Genomic DNA, 20738 nt, shown 5'->3' with positions numbered 1-20738 from the left:
TCAACTGAGATGACGAGGAAGGAAGATGGATATTGTGAGATTCATTAAGTTTATCTTTAATTTGAGTTAAATTCAAACAGAGCTAGTAATGGCCAAATGTTACGATGTCTTTGGTGGTGAAAGTTAAATTGGAGCTTTTCCCAGTGTTCTGTGCTCCATTTTAAAAAGCAGAGAAACAAAATTTGCTGTAGCTGGCACTAAACGGAAGTCTTTTTTTAACAGTAGCAATAGATAGCAATGACTGATCCACATAAACTGAAGTGCTCGTTTCTCATTCCTTTAGGTTATGGGTGACCCACAGCAATGAAGGAGTTGCTTGTGCATATTCTTCTCAACACTGTGAAAGACAGTATTCAGCTCATGGGGACTGTCCATCCACGATCTTTTTTTTTTTTTGCAGTATTAGCCCTCCCCTGGACAGAGACCTTATTTAAAAATGAGTGAGACCCCACCCCAGGATGTGGCATTAGTTTTTAGTATTCATTAATCAGTGATGTATAATCCCATGCAATATTTTAAGTTGTTGGAGATATCCGGGATATACGGAGAAATCTGTGTTCATCCTTTACATAACAGTTACTGAGTCACGCAATCTTGTTTAAACAAACAGTGTGAATCTTAAAGTAGCTCCTGGACATTCCACTTCAATGGGCACGTTCAAATGAATGTTTCAACATGTTCCCCCCTTATTCTCTATCGTATGCCCACACAGTAACCCTTCAGTGGCAGCAGAGTTGTATTAAGCTGCACTTGGCGCTGGGCACACAGATCTGTTCACTTGCTCTGATGAAGCAGCAAAATCTGCTTCTCTGTCATCCACCTGCCAAGGGGAGCAAGAGACATGAAACATATTGAGGCCAAGCTCATCTGAGGGTGATTTTAATATTCTGGTTATTGTTACTGGATAAATATTAGAGGAATTCATGGAATATGACCTTGTTGCCTTGTAAATGGTGAGAAACCCTGCTCTTCACTGGATTAACAAGTGGCATTGGCCAGTTACAAGGAGATAGGATGAAAACTCAAAACTATATAAGTTATTCATATTGCTATAGATACAGATATAGATACAGAACTAGAGGAAATTGTTCTTACTGTTCAGGACATTTGTCTGATTTCTGTAATCCTCGCTGGTGTTTTCTACAGAGTCCTACTGATACGTTTCAAAGAATAGTTTAGATATTATAAAAGCAAAAATAATTTGTGGAACTGATGAGTTAAGAAACCAGCCAGTAGACATTGCAGCTCAGCATTCCAAAATTGTTTAGTGGTGTCTCTCTGGCAAAGAAAGATTCATACATCATACAAGAGGAGACTGGAAAGTCTACTCTTCTAGAGATAACTCAGTTTCTAACCTAAAGTTCAGGCTAGTGTTAGAGGGACTTGGATTTTCATGAGGTGAAACATAAAATCAGGCTGCTGCAACCCCTTCTGTATGGGTCTGCGAGTGAAGTTCTCAGCTCTTCAGGACTGTCCATGTGTTAGCTTACACCAGGCTTTGTCTATATGACATGCACTTGTACAGGAATCCAGATCAGGCTGTGAAATCAATCAATGAACCCAGTATCGATCCCTTGGTAAATGTAGGATAAGGCTGCAGAGAAAAGACTGTGTGGAGTAAGCTTATGGCAGCTAAATTAGCTCTAAGTGCACAGAATCCTTCCCTTTTCTAGTTGAGGACCTAACCTGTGCTTTTGAAACACAAAGTTCAAGCTGAGAGGAAAATACCTCATGTCTAGGTGGCTTGCAAAAGTCCCAGTGAAACGCACATGTTCCCTTGAGTCACTAAGGGGAGCTGGGGAACCAGGCAAGCTGCCAGCAGGTACATAGGACCTGCCAAGGTGCACCCAGGCACTGAGACCTGGCCAGACTGCAGCCACCCCCTCCTTTGGCCAGACTTACTTGGGGGCAATGACCCATGGCACTGAAGAGCAGAGATGTATAGAACAGAGCTGGCCATTTGGACATACCTACTGACCCTCTCTAATAACAGGAGAGAGCACTCAGTGACATTAAAATACAACAAATTTGCAATTATATCAGATTATATGTTTTATGAGCCATATAATTAACATGCAACACTCAGTGCCATGGCATATTATTGACTTAAATAGCTTAGTAAGTAGCAAAAAGGATTAGGCATTGACATGAAACAGAATAGCGTATGCACTACACAAGCTAGGATCAAAATTACAAGGGGTACTGATACTTTTGCCTCAGGGCATATTTTGATCATCAGCTTGGGGTCAGGAGGAAGGCCACTCTAATGGAGTAGTGTGCAGTATACACTTGAGTTATAGTTACAAGAATCTCTTTATTGGCCTGTTTTGATTTCTTTCCCTTCTCTATCTTCTTTTCGATCCCTCCTGTTACCCTTTCCTCACGTTTATTGCCTGGAATAGGTCACTACTGAGGACAAGACACTAAACTAGATGGATGGCTAAATAGTCCATACTAAAAGAGTAATTTGATGTTTTCTTGTCTCCAGAATGCTAATTTTTATTTAAAATATAAATTTTATACTCACTTGCTAAAAAGCTCCTCTCTTTCCAAATTTTATTCTATGCACGCTACTTTTTATCAGCTACACATACAAATCCACTTTAGGCTCATTTGAATCAAGATTTTTCAGAGGTAACAAATGAACCTCAGTTTGGGAGAAGGAAGGGAGAACAACCAGGCACACTAAAGGAACCTGATTTTTCTGGTTGATACTCGATTGATGAAGTAAAAAATTGTTGAGATATCTTGTATTGTACAGGCAACAAGAATAATCACCTATAAAGGTATTTTTCTGTGTACATGACATTGAGTCTGTGGTCAGTCATGAGAAAATGATGCATCTTTCCATTTTTCTCTGTAGAGTCTGAGGCAAAATAATTGTTAAGAATTTTAACACTTTTTCTCACTTTCATCTTCCAAAAAATAAATCATTTTAAGATGATGCAGCATTTCACACAATTCTAGAGGTTTGGGTGTTTTGGTTTTTACTTTCTTTTGTTGCTATGCTGAAGTAGTGCCAGGAACCCCACATACGAGAAGGGCAGGTTGAATTTTATGCCCTGTAAATGCCTTGTGAGTGATAAGACGTGGAGTTACTCACACTAAATAGACAGACTGGACAGCAGAGGCATAGAGAAGAAAATTACTTGGTTCTTTGTGAAACCCCAAGTTAACAGCAGAAAACCAGAGAATGTCTATTTTAAAAATATGCCTACTCATCTGGTTTGTTGGTTTTTTGTTTTTTTTTTTTCCTTCTTATCCTCACCCTCCCAGGTTGATTTTTAACTCCACCCATTCTTACCCTTCCCAGGTCTTTTATTTTTGCTAATGCCCTCTCTTCTATCTGGCACTAGTCAGCACTGCTCCACTCAGCACACTGCTACATGCTGCCGTTTGGCTTATTCAGCCTTGCTGGAAATAAAGACTATGGTGCAGCTTCTCCAGCATCCTTCCTATTTTCCACAGTGGGTTGAATTCCAGTTAGTTTCTGTGAACTCATTTGGTAGTCCTTTACTCTGCTTCCCTAAAGACCAACACTTCTGTGTTACTGCCTTCCTACAGACATTCTTCAACATGCCAAAGCTGACCTTAGGCTCCATGGACAGATGGGGCCTGATCCAAAGTCCATTAACATCAGAGGAAATGTCCATTTACGCCCATGGACTTTGCATTAAATCCTTTGCATTTACTTTCTTTAGTGCCTCTTACTCAGCCCCAGTTATTAAAATCAGATTAATCCCTGACAGATCCCCGACAGTTCAGTGTACTATATAAGCCAACCTGTGCTACTTCAAAAAATAAGAGTCCCAAACTGGTACCCTGCTAATGTGTACTCAGCTACTCTGCAGCTGGCCAATACTAGAAGTAGGGCATTATTTCCAGATTTCATTCCTGCATAACTGGTGTCGGAATCTCACTTCATGTTTATTAGCTCAATCTTCCATTACTAGTGCACAGGCTCTCTTAAAACCATTTCTTACTGTTCGGATATTTTCTGGTCCTGACAACATTATTTTGACCAGGCGCTGTTGAAGATTCACATCTGTTTGCAGTTTTACTCTCAGTACAAGTAGATTGCTATGTCAGCCAGAACATCAATATTTCTTTCTGTTGACACAATACTCTCTTATCCATATTGCTACCCCTCCTCCTGCTTCATTTTGTCTACATTCCTTTCACAAACTCTACTCCCATAATTTAGTCTTCTACTCAATACTTGGTTAAATCAAGTCTGTCTCTCAATTTATATCCCACTTCTCGCTTAACACAAGTTTCTCAGTTAGCAATCTGTTTCTGTAGCACTTGCTATGCATAACACATGTTTAGCTTTTCTTTCCACACTTGCTTTTCTGTTCCCTTTCTTATTTGGAGGCCTCATTTTTCCTTGTAACACTTGAAGATGAGAAACTTCCTCTCTGTCTCCCTCTTTTTATGTTCAAGTATTTTTTGTGAGACCACTGCAATGCTTAAATACTATGTGGGTGCTTTGTGTAGGGCACAGAACAGTCCTTGAGTTCCAGTTTTTAACTGCAGACTCAGTTAATCCATTTCTTTAGGTAAAGCTCCCCCGTTGCTGTATTTCTTTGTCATGGCTTGTACGCATTTCCATCTTTATTATCTTACCTCAGTTTGCAGGAACACAAGACAAATGCACAGAAGATAATCTTCCTCTGACTGCTCATTCAGTAGAGTGTGCTAAAATCTGGTCCTAAACATCCACCCTCAGATTTTGTGTTGAGGAACAGACTGGAATAGGATCCTGTTCTGCTTGCTCCGTACATTTCAACATAAGGGACTGGGGTAAATACATCTTGACTACATTGTCTAGTGCAACCACAGCACAAACTTAACAGCTCACCTTTCCTGCATAAAGAACATCTAAAGTCATTTTGGATAGCGGAAGAGTGCTGTATGTTGTGAATCAGCAACATTGCCCACCACTGCATTGAGAATCTCCGTCTTGAGTTTCATGTTATGAGCCAGTTCCCCTGGTAAGGACCGTGGGTTGTTGGACTGCTTGCCTCCTTGGCTGCAGCTCTCCTAGCTGTTAAAGGAACTGATGGACCACTGAATGAGGCTATTGGAGCACTTTTAGCTCGGCAGGAGGCAGATTTGCTGACTGGCACTTGTCGGATAGATAATTTGTTGGTTCTCTTGAGTTATTCGGCTGGTTCAGCAGGTTTCCAGGTTTAAATGCTGGCACAGTGTAAGATGCAGAATGCTGTTGTTTCATAATCGCTTTCTAGAAGTATTGCTTTGTTGTAATGCTACAGTTATGTTGTCCTGCTTTTGCTATCTACTTTCTGCATAGGCTTGATCAATTTTTGCCCACTGCATCACTTTGGTGTAGACTCGGCAACAGTGGGCTGGCCGCGTTTATCCTGGAGATGGGAAGTGGGGAGGATATGCTGGTGGCTGCTGTCACTGCTTTTCACATGATCACATAATGATTTCATAGTCCAGTGTCAGAGCACTAATGCAGAGTACTCATACAGTACTTTCCATTTTCCAATCAGTTTAGTACAGTTCCTGGCTCATGGTACACTCGTCTGTCTCTCTGTATGTTCTTAACACAGCTTGTGCTCCCAGTGGTGCAGGAGAGGCCCCAGCAGTCCTTCCCTCTCTGACTGGATTAGTGACTGCTGTGTATAAATCTGCATATTAAGCAGATTTGGCAATTGTTCGGACAGAGACAGACTCACTTAAGTAAGAAGTGAAAATAAACTTGCTTGTAAAGGCACTGCAGACAGCACTCTCAGATGGCATTCTGTTAGAGACAGAACAGAGGCTAGTTTGTTTTCTTTTAGTTGGAGACTGATGATTTCTGTTTGTCTTCTGCATCCAAGTCCCATCACTATAAACCCTAAGTGTGTACGAATGCCGGCACTCATTCTTTAACAGTTTCAAGACAATCCTCGCTTTACCGCTCTACCTCTCTGCACCAGATGGTTTCTTTCCTCGGGGACTCCCCCACGCACCCCCAAGGTCGGGCAGCCTGAAAGCGCTGCCCGCTCGGGAGCGCCCCGGGCCCAATGATGAGGCGGGTCGGGAGGAGGACTCAGGGCTGCGCTTCCCCATCTCGAGGGCGGCAAAGCCGCGTGCCGGGTTCCCGGCGCCGGACCATGGCCTCAGGCTGCGGCCAGGGCGGGCGGCAGCGCCCGGGAGCTGCCTCTTCTTCCTCTCCGCGCAGCCGCCTCCTCCTCCTCCTCCTCCGCCGGCCGGGAGAGAACGGGACGGCTGCTGCCTGCGGGACGGCCGCTGGCGGTGCGGGACCGGCAGGGGCCAGCTCGCCCAGCGCTAGCCCAGCTGACGTGCGCCCGGGGGAGGCTAGTGGCCTCCCCTTCCCTCCCGCTGCACTCAAGGAAGTTTATCCGGCCGCGGCTCTCCCCGCCCCGAGCGCGACAGCGCCGGCCCGGCGTCCAGCGTCGAGGGAATTAAGATAAAACACTCGCGGTGCGCCCGGCCCAGGGTCTCTTCTCGGCCTTGTGACCTCCCAGCCGCTTGCAGAGCGGAGCAGGTGGGGAGGGGGCGAGCCCGCCGCAGTCTGCCCGCCCTCCCTGCGCGGGGGCGGCGGTGCCGGCTGCGGCGCTTGCTCCGGCGGCCGCGCCCCGGCTGCAGCCCCCGGCCCCCGTGCAGGCGGCGGCGCTGCGGGCGCCCCGGGAGCGCCCCCGGCGGCCACACCCCGCGGCGGGCCGGGGCCGGCGGAGGGGCGGAGGGAGGGGGCCGGCGCGGGGTGTCTCCGAGCCAGTTCTCGCGGTGCTGGCCAGGCTCAGCCTCCTTCCCCTCCCCGGCGAGCGGTGACTGTGCACGGCGGAGCGGGGAGCGCCGAGCCGGGCGCGGGGGGAGCCCGCGCCGCCCCACCGAGCCAGAGGGAGGCCGCCGAGCAGCGCGCCCGCCCGGCCCGGCTCGTCCCGGCCGCCCTGCCCAATGCCCCAGCGGCGCTGAGCCTCCCGCAGCCCGAACATGGCCACCACGGCAACGTGCACCCGCTTCACCGACGAGTACCAGCTCTACGAGGAGCTTGGCAAGTACGGAGCCCGCTGCGCGCCCCGCCGCCCGCCCCGGCCCCGGGACCCGCCGGCGCTGCCGGGAACCCTGTGCCGACGCCCCGGCTCTCCTGGCAGCCGGAGAAGGATTAGCTGTCGCGCTGTAATCCTGCTTTCCAACCCCCCGTCCTCTCCAGTGGCATCGCCGCTTGGAGGGAAAGGTGTTTCTGCGCCCCTGGGTCGACCCCGTTGCTGCATGGGGTGTTCTCGCAGCCCGCCGCGGGCTTCGCGCCCTTGTTGCACCCCGGGACTTCCTCTCTTCCCCCCTTGCCCTCCTCATGACCAGGCTGCTGCGTTATCTTCCCCGCACTGTCTCCTTGCTACACACTGCCGTTCCCTTCAACTCTTTCTGCGCTGGGACGCGGCACTGTTACTCTGCGATGCTTTAGTCCTCACTTCCTTGTCCCTGTGAAAGGATCAGGTGCTGCTGCACCGCGCTTCTCCCTTCCTCCATCCCTCCTTTCCGCACTGTCTGTGTATTGGCAGACCTGCTGCTGCACCCTAGGACAAGGCTTTGGAGGGGACCCTGTAGGACAGGAAAGCAGCGTAGCAACGGCCAGGGTAGTATTAGGGAGACAGTGCTTTCCTGGGTGCTGCTGCTCTCCCTCTCCCTCCCTTTCTGCACCAACTACTGGGCTCTGCTGCATCTCTTCTCTCCAGCCCAGTGTCCCCGTCCCTCCCCACAGTGCTGCAGCTGTGTGTCACCAAGCCTGGGTCTCAGTGCTGGTGCTCACCTTGCTGCCTATTGGTTTGTATGTAGAGGTTGAGTAAGGGGAGAAAAGGCAGGACTCTGCAGTATCAGGAGGATTCAAGCTATTTTAGGCTCTCCATAGGGCTGTCTTGTGAGGCCTTTATGTAGTCTCTGTTCCCCTTTCTTATACTTCAAATATGTACTTTTGCCCATAAACATGGGTTCACATTTCTGGTTTGAAGGACTTGGAATTTTCTGCCAGTTTTCTCTTACTTGTTCTTTTCCCCTTTTCAGATCTTTCATACAAAGACATTTGTTATTCCTTTCCCACCCGTTTTTTGTTTTTTTTTGTTTTGTTTTTAAAAAGGACTGCTTTCAAGCACTTATTTGTGTAGTCTTGTAGGTTTTGATTCCCTGTCTTTTTACTTGTTGTTGTTGTTTTATTATCTCTTTTTTTCCTCACAGAAATCCTTCTTCCCCCTCTCTCAGACCTCTTCTCCAAGTGGCTCTTTGGAATAGTTGTAATAATATCAGTAGTTCCAGCTTGAGAAAATATACAGAGCCTCATAGCTTTCTACTCACTTCATAAATAGGTAAATGCTTATCCCCCTTTTGCAGGTGGATGTAGAGGTGTAAGAGAACTAGTAAATTCTGCAAAGTGTTGCAGCAATTTTGTGACTGAGCTGGCTCTTGAATGTGGGAGAATTCCCCGAGAATATCCTCTCCTGGAGATACTGTATCTGGGAGATGGATTTACTGGCTAGTGCCTGCAGCGTTGTTCTAGGCTGTGTGTCCCCCATTCATCAGTCCCTTCATGTCCTGTTTCTGTGCCCATATGGTCTCTCTCCCTGCAAAATGTGCTGTTCTTCGTATTCTGTCTGTGAGAGGGCTTGAGGGGTCTTCAGAAGGCTTGAGTACCATATAGTCTAGGTTTTATTTGCTGATCAGACAGCATGCACTGTTCATCAGATTCTCATGTGTTATTTCCCTTCTCTGTATGTCTTCTGCCCTATCTTTAAGCTGGTCCACTCTTGGGATAGAAATTGCTGCTATTGTATTCTCATTTTCAGTTTTGTAGCTCCTATCCTCTTTATTTTTCTTCTAGGGGAGCCTTCTCTGTGGTCCGCAGATGTGTAAAGAAAAGCTCATCACAGGAATATGCTGCAAAAATAATCAACACCAAAAAACTGTCAGCCAGAGGTTAGTGCCACAATCTATGCTTCTTTTTATCAATAGAAAATACTACACTGGAGGTGAAGCTGTAATAAGTTTAAGGAATCTGAAGTTGCTTGTATCAGTCATGATTTCAGTGTTAAAAAAATAATAGAGTTGTGTGGCAAAGATGAGATTGAAAAGAAGTAGTGTAGGATGATAGAAAAAATCCTGTATCTGGAAACTCTTACTTTCTGAAGTGATGTTGTGTTTTTTTCCTTTTCGAGATCTTTCTTCTACAAACTGAGCTGGAGGTGTGATTATAGAAGATTTGTCTACATTTGTGTGTACCTATCACTCATACTAAAGAGAAGTGTTGCAGACTGATTTTGCTGGATATCTTTTCTACCAAGGAGATCTGTCTTACCAGAATAGATGTGATTGTTTTATTTTTGATAGATAGATGCTATATTCCTTGCTCTTTTCATGCTGTAGTTAAACATGGTGTCTTTGGGAATGAGCAAGTTTGCCTTCAAAGGCAGAAGTAGGTTGGATGGAGAAACCTTGCAAGTTTGACTTCTCAACAAATGAGAAAAAGTATTTATTTTTTGCTTTTGTTAGTCCTGGATTCCTCAAAAAGTTGAAACCAGACTGTAATCTTAGAAAAAGAGAAAAGATCTTAACTCTTCCCCCAAACTCTATGCATTCAGTTTTCCAGGGATGTATGTATGCACAAAGGATGGTGTACCTTGTAGTATGCAAGGAATGTGTACCTTCTAGTGTGCAGGTAATCTTTTGCAGGGTGCACCCCACCCATGTGGGATGCTTGAGGGGGAGATTGAAAGAAACTGAACTGCAGTAAAATATACTGAATTGCAGTAAAGATGCTGAAAGCAGAGTGCAACAAGTTGAGCTGCCGGAGGCAACTGTTTCTAGAAGACACGAACAAGACAAGATCTAAGTCCTTAGAGGCCTTTCAGATTTTACAGAATTCATATATTAGATTCTTGACTGTCTTGCTAGTTGAATAGGTGGCTTAGTAGGGGAGTTGACTGGGAAATGAAAAAAAAAAAAAAATCAGGAGGAGATGGCAAATGATCTTGATAAATTATTTAGAAGTGAAGAATGTTTTGTCTAATCCCTATAAAGGGAAAAATAGATGTATTCTTTTTGTTGGAATATGAAATGTGATTATGAGCATAGAAGATTGCTTGAAGAATGTTGAAAAAAATCCATTTACTGTGGTTTGCATGGAGAAGTAGTATCAGAAGTAGAGAGGGCCATGAAGGGTTTTTTGGAGGGGTTGTCTGTCTGTTTGGCTTGTAGAAGTAAGCATATGTGATACTGTGTTGTATCAGAATCTAGCCTGAGTGAGGTTGTGTTGGCGACCAACCAGTGGAACTCTAGATTGTTTAGGAGGTGGCTGCAGATCCTGTGAGAACTGGTGTCCCCTCCATGGTCAGTTGGTAATGTAGGTAGAATATCCAATCTTTTGAGTTCAAAATTAGTCCAGCTTAGTATGGGAGAGGTTTGAAGGGTGGCATTGCTGGCAGCCATTAATGCCACGTTCATTCCTCAGAGTTCCCCATCCATCTTATAGCAAGGACTAAAGCTCAGGAGAGCCATCTTCTCAGATACTGATGGACATGGCCCTGCTTTGAGAAAGGAGAGGGCAGCTTGGTGACCTGATTGCAAATGAGAAACCGTTTGCTGACAAAGGAGGCAGTATTCAAGTTAACTCTCTAGATGAGAAAAATGGGGAAACCTGCAAGATGAGTAGAGTTGAAACAAAACTCAGAAATGTATTAGCAAAAGTCCAGAAGTAGCAAAAGAAATTATTCCGGTTTTTAGGTGTTCGAGCACCTAATGAGTTACAGAAGGAGCAATATGTAGATTCTTATTATTGTTCATATTTAGGTGATACTCATATTGACAGTTTTATGACCGAGTAAGTAGGAAAAGTAAGTATGGGTGAATACAGGCCATATTTTGATTTCTTTCTTACTTTCTAGATTTCATACCTTCCTACAAATAAAATATATTGAGGATATTAATCTGGTCCTCAGCAATGTAACTTGCGGCAGCTGGCAAAGATTTACTTAAAAAGGTATGAGGTAGGTAGAGGGCAAGTGTGAGGAGAGTCAAGAAAGGAAATGGATGTATCTTCTAGTACAGAAGTGTATCAGAAACAAGGGACTGATCAGGTTTCATTGAAGTCTTGTCTGAGGGCTAAAGAATCTGCATTTACAGTGAAAAGTAGATGGTGATTTCAGGTGAATATATAGGTTCCTCAGTTATTCCAGCTGTGTTTGCTGATAGCTGAAGTGGTTAGTACAGAAAAGGATTTAATATTTTGATAGGAAGTAGTGAATTCACCTTGGAATAGGTCTTTAAAGCACTGAAGAAAAATGTGTGCTATTTAGGCATTGCAACTGTAAATCAGTGATTTGGGGAGATTTGATTCAGCAACCTGAAAATAAAAGTCTCAGGGAGAGGCATTTTAGAAAGATGTCTCCCACAGGAGGAGAATTACGATGTTAATTCTGCAGTATCCTGGATATACGTCGCCGGATGCTTCCTTTCCCCAGCTGGCACTTCTCCCTGGGGAGGCCGTGTCTGCCCAGCAGTGCGCACGCATGAACACCCAGCTGTGTGCTTGCCTGTTGCGCATGTTAACCCACCCTCCTGACCTGCCTCCCCTGTTGTTGGTTTTTTTCTAGGCTGGGTCACAGGGCCAGCAATAGCTACATTTAACATCTTGTACGTTTTCTAACAGAATTTGAACATGTATAGATACCTGATGTAGTAACTGCTACTTCAGGAGCCAGTGTCTTGCTGCTGATGGGAAGTACATATAGGCCATTGCTGCTTCACAGAAGTTTTGCCTGCTGTAGTGCTTCCCTTGCTTATGTCCAGGGTCATGGTAACAAAGCCTTATTCTCCTTCCACAGTTCTTCTTGTTACCTTCTTTTTTCAATACTCTTGATGAAGAAATACTAGATAGCTGACTGAGAAGTGCTGAATAGCTTGCTGCACATAGCTGAAAAAGGAGGAAGAGAAACACTTCAGGGTGAATTGTATGAATTTAAAGGGTTCTGCATTACCTGACATGTTTATCAAACTGTTTTCTTAAAGTAGTAAAGAGTTGAAGAGGCATGGTGCTGTTACAGGGTTTCCCTGAAAGCAAGGAGGATGACTGTGGTGCTGGTCATTGTGAAGGGGTGTCCTAACAAGTTCAGTCTAGTAAGCTTTCACCCTTTGTAAAATCTGAAGTCAGATGTTGAGACGAGAGCCTGTTTCTCTATTGTCTCTGTTTTTTTGGATGCCTATTCTCTCTCTTTTTTCATAAATCATGTCAATAAGAGCTGGTCTAGACTAAATTAGTATTTTAGCTTTAATGAAGTATATGATATTATTCACATTGTGTTGATGCTTAAGACTTCCCAGTGAAGAGTATGCCAAGAACTTTAATGTTAAATAGGAGCCAAATGCTTGTGGAATGGGAGGAGAAACAGACTTCACCTTAGTCAGCATTCTTCTGACATACAAGACCAGTGGTTATTACATATGGGGGAAATACAATGCTTCAGTCTGAAATTCCTATGGGATTGAATGCACAGGCTTTTACCAGAGCTACAGGCAGAGGGAAGTAATAACTGTAATTTTTTTGGAAGTTGTCTTGCGGGCGTCGCCAGAATACTTTTTGAACATGAAATTTCATAGCAAGTAGTGCTTAAGTTCCTGGGCAGCAGTGAAGTTTAAATAAAGTAAAATTGCTTGCAGTGATCAAAGGGATCAAGAGAGAAGCAGTAGCTTTACCAGCAGCAGGGAAATATCCAGGGTTTGACTCTCCAGTATATACTTTGAGATACTCCTGCGCTGGAAAGAGGTAGGCAGGATCTATCCTGTGATAGCTTTTCAAATGTTGTTTATGCCAAATAGTATATAGTGATCCTACCATCATGTGTAGGATTTTTTTGCCCTTGTGTTTTAGGTACGGGGTAGGGAAGAAACCTCTGTGGATTACATCTATTGTTACATTTTGGTTGCTGCCGAAAATCTGTATCTTTCAACTCTTGCAAGAGACATCTCTTGATGAAAAAAGAAAAAAAAAAAAAAGTAGCTGCCTTGGAAGTTCGACCACTGTTTTCTCCTTGCTGTGGCTTTGCCTGTCGCCTAAAGAGGGTGGATTCTTCCCCTGCTCTCCATCTTTCCAAATCTGTAAAACAGATAACAATTTGCAGTCTACCCAGTTGTTTTGTCGTTATTCCTGTAGGAGATTATGTGGACTGGGGGAGGAGCAGGGAATTACTTCTGTGTATCATACCCTGTGAGGAAAAAAGTTCTCTCTTTACACTTCCAGCTCAGACTTTTTTTCTTACACATCTCTTGCCCTGACTTTCACTTCTGTAGTGGTTGCTGATTTGGGTTTTATGTTATGTTTTTTGGAGGTGTCAGTAATAGTTTCCCTGGATACTGAAAGGCTGAGCTTGAATGCTGCAGAGGAAGTTTAGGAGGATCAGTCCGTAACCTCTTTGTTAATCTGCTTTTTAAATGTTCTTAGCTGGCGTTTGAGTTAGGACTCTGTTGGAGTGCTCTTGTGGCTGCCAGGTTTAAAGTCCCCTGTGGGCTACAGTATACACGCTCGAATTAGATGCAGGCAGCGATGGTGCACTGCAGCCTGGCAAAGCTGCTCTGCGTGGAAGCAAGTAAAGCCCAGCACACGGGTTGCAGATGGCTGAAGTGCAAATCCCACCTCGGGTAGAAGTGTCCTGTAATAGGTGTCCTCTGCGTGTGCCTGTGTTTGTCCGTTGGGGACAAATGTCCTTTCTTGCAGAGGATGGCAAATCAAACTGTCCGTTCAGCTGTTACTTGCTGAGCAACCAAATCAGCTCTGGTCACTTGGTGTGGGAGAAGGAGTTGACTTTCCTGCAGGGTGGGCCTTAGGCTGAGTGTGAAGAGCTTCCCTGTGCCCTAACTCCTCCTCCTCCTTCTCCCCTCTGCCTCCTGCGAGGAGTCTGAGCGATGCTGTGATTAGGGAGCATAGATGTGAGATCAACTGCAGTAATGGCTGGGGATTTTTTTGGAGATCTTCACGCAGGTGGAGGGAGGTAGGGAACGCTGTGCCCTCCGGAGTGGTGTGTGCGTGGCGGAGGGGGGGGCGCTGCCTGGCGTGGTGTCCGTCAGGGGCTGGGCACTGCGGGAAGGGGCTGCAGGGGAGGAATCAGGGGGTGAGTGGAGAGCGAGTGGCTGAACTCTCGGCTCTGCACCGCAGCACACATGCGTGCGGCGGGGGCGGCGGGGGGGCTGCTCTGCTGATGTCAGAACTGCAGCCCGCTACCTCCCGCCAGCAGCCTCCCCCCTCGGCCTCCCCGCCTCCTCCTGCAGCCCCTCGCTCGGAGGAACGGAGGTTCAAGCAGTACGTGCCACTAGGGGAAATATCACTAGAAGAGGTGTTTGGAGAAGGGGTGAGGGGATAAAAGGAGAGACCCTGACCTTGGTGGAGGGACTGGGAGCTTGGTAGGGGGCCTCTGAGGGTCAGCCTGACTCTTTGCCCACCCCAACACATCGATGCAAGCAGGAGAGTGCCCGGGCGTGAGAACCGACAGAGACTAGGGGGTGGCGAATGGTGCAAGGCTGGCGTTTTTTGTGCCTCTTTATGGCCAGAAGCTGGCTTCTTCCTGCTGTGGGTGTTCATGATGGTTGGGGTTACCCCAGGTTGCCTCTCAGTTTACGCTGTATATTTTATAAAGGAGCTGGAACAGAGCAGACAGGATTTCAGCTTGTGTCTGTCTTCTCAGTGGTCACATTGTGTATTAAATTTCTAGTTTAACAATGAGGAGGGGGGGCAGTGGGCACACAGATTGGGCAGGAGTTCCCACTGCTTCCATGTGAGGTTGGAGAAAGGGGCTTGGCAAGAGAGTCAGGTTTCTTGTTTTCCCAATATAAACTGGATTTGTGTACAGCAGAGATGTGATTATACTAATTCCTGCACGTGTCCTAAAGCCCTTGGCTCTAGAGCATTTACTCTGATCAGTGAGCCACAAGTGAAGTATTTCCAGGTGTCCCTCCAGTGAAGAGCAGGATGTTGAGCACACTGTAGATCTTTAGGGCAGGGAGAGCTACTTGAATTTCTTGTAAGAAGGATCCAGTGCAAAAGCTGTGAGGTTTTCTTGTTGGTTTTGGAGTGCAGCATGGAAATTTCACTCCCTCTAAATTTCATCCTTCTTGGGACAGTACCAAAACCATCTCTGCCAGAGGGGTCATCATACAGAAATCTGAGTGCTTGCCTCTTCACTCCCCCTGCCCCATAACAAACAAAACCTAAGAAAAACCCAGTATGTTAGCAGCACTGCTCTAAGAGAGGATTATGACAATCTTTTAGTTCTCTTCCATGCCCTGGAAGTATTGTAGTTTTCCTGGCCCTGCAAATTGGCTGAAGACAAAAGGGAAGCATGCTAATGTAAAAATATCTCTCCACTGTGCTACCTATGAGCACCATTTATCTACTTCACAACTTTGCCTGTCTTTTCATGAATTCTGGCCTGTCACCTGTATTGGCATTTCAGGTGTTTCTTTTTCTTTGCTCAGTTTTTTGAATCTCCCAATTTTCACCAAGATAATAGACGTCAAGCAAAAAAAAAAAAAGTTCAGTTTTGGCCTGGGGAAGAGGAGAATATCAGCTGGCACCAGGATCACAAGCACAGGAAAGAAGCCTTGAATGTTATAAAAAGAAATGTGGATGGTCTCACTTTGTTTGCCTGCAAGAGAAGTGGTATCAATGCTCCGAGTAGTCATTCTGAGGAAAACTGGGGTGCCTTGTTTTCTGGTGGACAAATGTGTACTTAAAATTTTGAGGTGCTCACTAGATATTTTTTTTTAGTGCATACAGGAAATGTCAAACTGTAACTTAAACAACTGTAGTTCTTGCTGGCCCTTATAACCGTAAGCTTAATGCATCAAAATGTGGAGTTCTGTGAGTTAGACTGACCTCAGGTTCTTTCTTGTACCTTCTTAAATTAATTGTCTATTTAAATATCATTATATACTTAGGTTATGGCTCCCCAGGCATTCTGGTATTGCTGCCTGCATGATTTTTTGAGAACAGTTGCAGAATATTTCCAAAGAAATGGGATGACAGTATCTCAGAAATAAGCATTTTGAGCACTGAGGGTAGCTGAAGATCAGTGGGACATGGATTTAGCTTTCTGGGGAAACTGAGTTTGTAGTTGTTAGATTTTGGTTCCTCATAGCTTTTTTTACCTGCTACTCTCCAGCTCCCTTTCTTTCTAATTTATAATTTGTTTTGAATGTTCATCTTTTCCAGCCTTGGCAATTCTGGGATTCTGTCTCTGGCCGATTGGTTATTATAACCAGTCATTGCATTAATCTATAATGCTTGGATTTAAACTATCCCTTTAGTAACGCTGTTTTACCCTCTTTTTTTGCCTCTTGGAGGCTATTGCAGAATTCCTATCACTCCTACCTGTTAGATAAGCAGACTGGGGAGAATGGTGGTTAGTGCAAACAGCTAATTACTGGTGACTGACCAGCTGTAAGGACAGCTGGTTAATGCTGTATCTTGCCTTTTTATGACAAGGTCAGGAGAGGAGATAACTGTGACTTTACTCCTGGTGTTGGGATCTGTCTCGCTCTGCTCCTGGCAGAGTCAGAAGAAGAATTCCCTGTCTCTGAGATGTGAGTTGAGTAAATGTGATGACCTTTCAGAGAAAGTGTGTGTGCGTGTGTGTATAGATGTGATACTGTACTCTCTGCGCTTTTTGTGTTACGTTCCTGAGAGCAGGAGTTACATATCTTTCTGAAGTGGTGACCTGTTGTCCTGCTGCTTCAATCCAAAGTTCCCGTCTTGAGTTAGCTGCTATCCAAGCAACCTGCAGCCCTGGGCTGTCTTTTCTTGCCCATGGCTGGAGTATGCTTAGCAATGGCACTGGGACAAGTCCAGGTTAGTGTCCTGCTTCTGAAAAGGGTGCTAGCTAATCTTTTATCCTTGATAGAAGGTACAGGTGATTTGGCTGTTAAGCACAAGACCCTTTTTCTCTGGGGCAGCAAAGGTACCATCTCTCTTTGCAGTGTTATTGTTCGCATGATTCTGTCAGAGTCCCAAAAATTGAGCTGGGAGCTGTCTCAGAGAAAAGAGTAGGTATTGTGGGAATGAAGACACAGTTAATTTAAAAGAAAAACAAAACCCATGCAAACATTTCTCTAAGGAAGGAAGGTGCCCGTGAAGATGAGCCTGAGAGCGGGCATAGCTCTTTGTAGGCCTATCAAGCCAAAGGCTAAATGGCAGAGAAGGCAGGCAGCAGCAGCCTGCCTGCCATGGCACAGCTGCTGGCTTATCTCTGGGGGCTGTTGCCATGATGACAGTGGCAAACAGGGACTGCAAAATTTACCAGATGCATGTGAGCCAAAGATTAAACTTTCACATAGGAGGGAAGGGAGGAGGAAGAGGGCGCGTGGTGATGTTTTAATGAAGGGTGGCATCTTAGTGAGAAATACCAGGCTCACTCTCCTATAGCCACTGGGATGGCAATGGGGAATGCAAACTGGCATTTCTTCTCCAGTCTAAACTCTGGACAACACTGCTCTGACCGATTTCCTCTTTAAAGAGGAGGAGGACTGCACCTGTGCTTTCACTGAGTAAATAATTAGAACTTGCATCGTTTTGGCAGCTGAAATGTAACAAATGTGTAAAGGTGTTGTCTCTCTTCAGCCTTTTTTTTTTTTTTTTTATATTCCCTGTAGCTACAAATAACTCTAGTTTTCTGCCTTGTGCTTAGAGCTTTTCTGCATCAGAGTTGGTGCAAATAATGAAGTTTCAGTGTTGCCTGTGGGTTTCAGACTGTCAAACATGAAGCTGAACAGCCTGCACTAGTGTTATCGATAACACAGGGCTGTTATTGAAAATGTCTGAGGCAAAGCCATGTCAGCACTATAAGTGTTATACTGGACTTGACCCTGCATATTGTTTTTGTCCTTGCTGTTTTCCCTTTCTAAAGCTAGAATGCTGTCTCTGTGTGTTGGAGCTGACAACATGGTGGGGAAGGCCCTGGGTAGTGGGCAGGTAGTTTGCAGGAGAGGCTGGGCTTGGGCAGTTTTTCCTCCACTAGAGTCTGAGGGAGGTCCTGTTACTACACTGTGCTGTGGCCTCCTGTGTGGAGGTTTACCGTTAATATGACTGGCCTGAGAAGAATTACTGATTTGCAGTTGGCTGGGGAGTGAGGAGCTGGTGAGGGCCGCTCGGTGCCCAAAGTCTTGGTGCCCCATAGCTCAAAAGGTGGTACCACTTGGTTGTTTGCAGTACTATAAGCTACCATGGCACCTCTTTGCAGGCTGCTTCAGGAAAGACTTATGTGGTCATGCCCAGCAAACATCTGAGCAGCAATACACATACTAGCATAAAATGTTTTTCTGTAGACTTAGTAAGACAGAATTGTGGTAATTAAAACTGGTTGATTTCTAGAAGGGCTTCTTCAACTTAAAGCTTTTCACTTATGAAATGAGACGTTAGTATCTATGGAAATTAATGGTATAGGTCTTTCACAGTAGCTCAAATCCCAGTGGACTTTTTAAGCTGCTGTAAATACAGGCTGTGAGTGAGAACAAGGATGTTAAGGCTCCAAAGCCAGTTCCTGAAAGCTTGTGGGAATGATTCTTTATTTTTCCTTTCCTCACTTCTCTTCTAAGCACCTGAGTGAGACTGTAGATGTAGGCTGCAGCTTGTCTAGTGGAGTAACACTATTTGGTTGTGCTTTATCTTCTGCTGTTACTGTGTTACCTCCAGTAAGTCAGTTAGTGCTGACTGTGGTAAGTGATAGTCATGAAGAGAGAGATATAATTTTGTAATGTTTAAGACAACTCTCCTTTGAAGGAGGAGGTTTTCTTAGTCCCAGGGGAGCAGTGAGAAAAGGAGAAGTCGTCTGACACAGCCTGAAGTCTGAGGTGAAAAAAGGAGGGAGAAGGACTAGATAGAAATCTTTAAACTTAAGTGCACCAGAATTTTTCCTTCCTCTGAGCCTTCTTCTTGAGCATAAGGTAGCTCAAGAAGGTGGGGCTTACTCTGACTTCTTCATTTGAAGGAGATTATTTTCTGAACCCGTTGCTTTGTTCCCAATCTGCTCTATGTTCCAGAAGGGTCTGCAGGTAGTGGTCTTGCTTCCAAGTGAGAGGTCTCCTTGTCTGTGCAGCAGTGTCTATAGTTCCCTGTAGCTCTGGAGATGTGTGAGATATGTGTGTTCATCCTGCTGGTGTGTTTGCTGTTAGAGACCTGATGTCATACACCTGACTTGGAATGTGACTTCAGAGGCAATAGTCCAGTGCTTGCTCTGGGATGCACTTCCTAGATACACATTTCAAATAGCCCTGTAAGCTTTTGCAGGGAAAACAGCTCATTAAACCTCTTCCTCTATTGTTCTCCAGTGCCTGTCAAATACACGGCATTTCTACTGTTGTGGAGCAGCTGTCATTCTAAAAATGTCCATGTGTATTTAGTTTTTTTTGTGGTTTTTATTTTTTCCTCCTACAGCCTTATATCAAAGTGTGTAATATTTCAGGAGTGGTGGCCGTTTCATGAGTGATGGCCTAAGAAATCACGCAGGGTGGCTGGAGTTTAAAATAGATATGGAAGAAGGAAATTGTTTTTACTGCCCCTTGTAACCCACAGGGACTTGCTGGAAGGTTCTTGGAGGCTAATCAACAGTGTAGCCTGGTGATGCCATGCAGAAGTTCTTCCTGTTGTTTGCCCAAACAGCTGGTATGCTGTTAAGTTTGATTTTGCCTGCTTTCTGGCCTCTCCATGTAAGCTTTGGGTATCAAATGTCCTCTGATGAGATTGACTCTGGGAGATTGAAGAGTTGAAGTTGCACAGCTTTATTTTGCAACTGGTGCCAGTGCAGAGACAAAGCTCAATTGTGATGGATGTGCATCTTCCCTGCAAGTTACAACTCTGACTCCTAGCTCTTGTGTTACTTGAAATACTCCTGATTTTTGTACTGCAGGTTTTTTGTACAGGAATGTGACTCTAGCTCTGCCCATTTTTATTTGACTCGTATGTCACCTGGACTAGAATCTGCCAGCTCTGCAGACTAGGATACTGTGTTGCATCTACTGCTTGTTATGAAGTTGCTTGGATTAAAAATTACAGTGTTGCCTGAACAGTGCAAAGCAATGATCCACAGCCTCCTCTGTCTGACTGAATTGCTCTTGCACTTAATAAGTATGATGTAGAGGAGTGAAGTGTTGGTCAGCTCGTCCTTTGTGTGGAAGCACCTCTGCAGCAGCAGACTGGGAATCAAGCCCTCAACACTTTTCCAAATTGCCAAGTTCAGCAACAGAGATGTGAAAAAAGAGGAATAAGGTAGTTTGCTTTTTTGATAACCATTATAAAATATTGCTGACAGGTCCAGGTAACTCTGGCTGCTGCTACCAGTTTATGTTGCTGCAGAGCTGGTTATCCAGCTTTAAAAAAGTACATTGTGCCTTGTTAACTCTTTTTGACTGTGTACACTTAGTTTCTTCAGTAGTCCCAAAGCTGAGCTTAAAAAGCTTTCTCTCTCACCACCCTGCAAAGGGTTAGGAAGTTTCTTGGCTTTCTAGGCTTTTCAGCCTGCTCATCTCCTGATGAAATATGAAATGTTAGCTGCTGCAGTTTTTCCCCATTTGAAAAACAAAGCTAAAACTTCCTTTCCATCTTGGAAACAAAACTCCGGTTTCACTGATGCAGTTAGCTTATCTGAAGAGGTGGTGTGGAGTGTCTTGGGAACAAGGAAACATGCAGCTGGACTGAGCCAGAAGAATTTATATTCTTCCTTCTGCATCTCTGAATTCCT

The 20738-nt window shown here is 45.0% G+C and overlaps 1 protein-coding gene across 17 annotated transcripts in view; it reads left to right on the top strand.

The window, feature by feature from the left end:
- The first annotated feature begins 6792 nt into the window (after positions 1-6792).
- The window catches only part of CAMK2G (calcium/calmodulin dependent protein kinase II gamma), a 118507-nt gene continuing 104561 nt past the window's right edge, over positions 6793-20738 (top strand). For all 17 annotated transcript variants that reach the window (XM_051619605.1, XM_051619599.1, XM_051619593.1 and 14 more), the window contains exons 1-2: positions 6793-7031; positions 8846-8940. In XM_051619605.1, the coding sequence (XP_051475565.1) occupies positions 6967-7031; positions 8846-8940 (160 nt within the window). In that variant the 5' untranslated portion in view covers positions 6793-6966. The remainder of the gene's footprint in view (positions 7032-8845; positions 8941-20738) is intronic.

The sequence above is a fragment of the Apus apus genome, chromosome 4 (genome assembly GCF_020740795.1).
Source record: "Apus apus isolate bApuApu2 chromosome 4, bApuApu2.pri.cur, whole genome shotgun sequence".
NCBI lineage: Eukaryota > Metazoa > Chordata > Aves > Apodiformes > Apodidae > Apus > Apus apus.
This window is presented reverse-complemented; position numbering and strand designations above follow the sequence as displayed.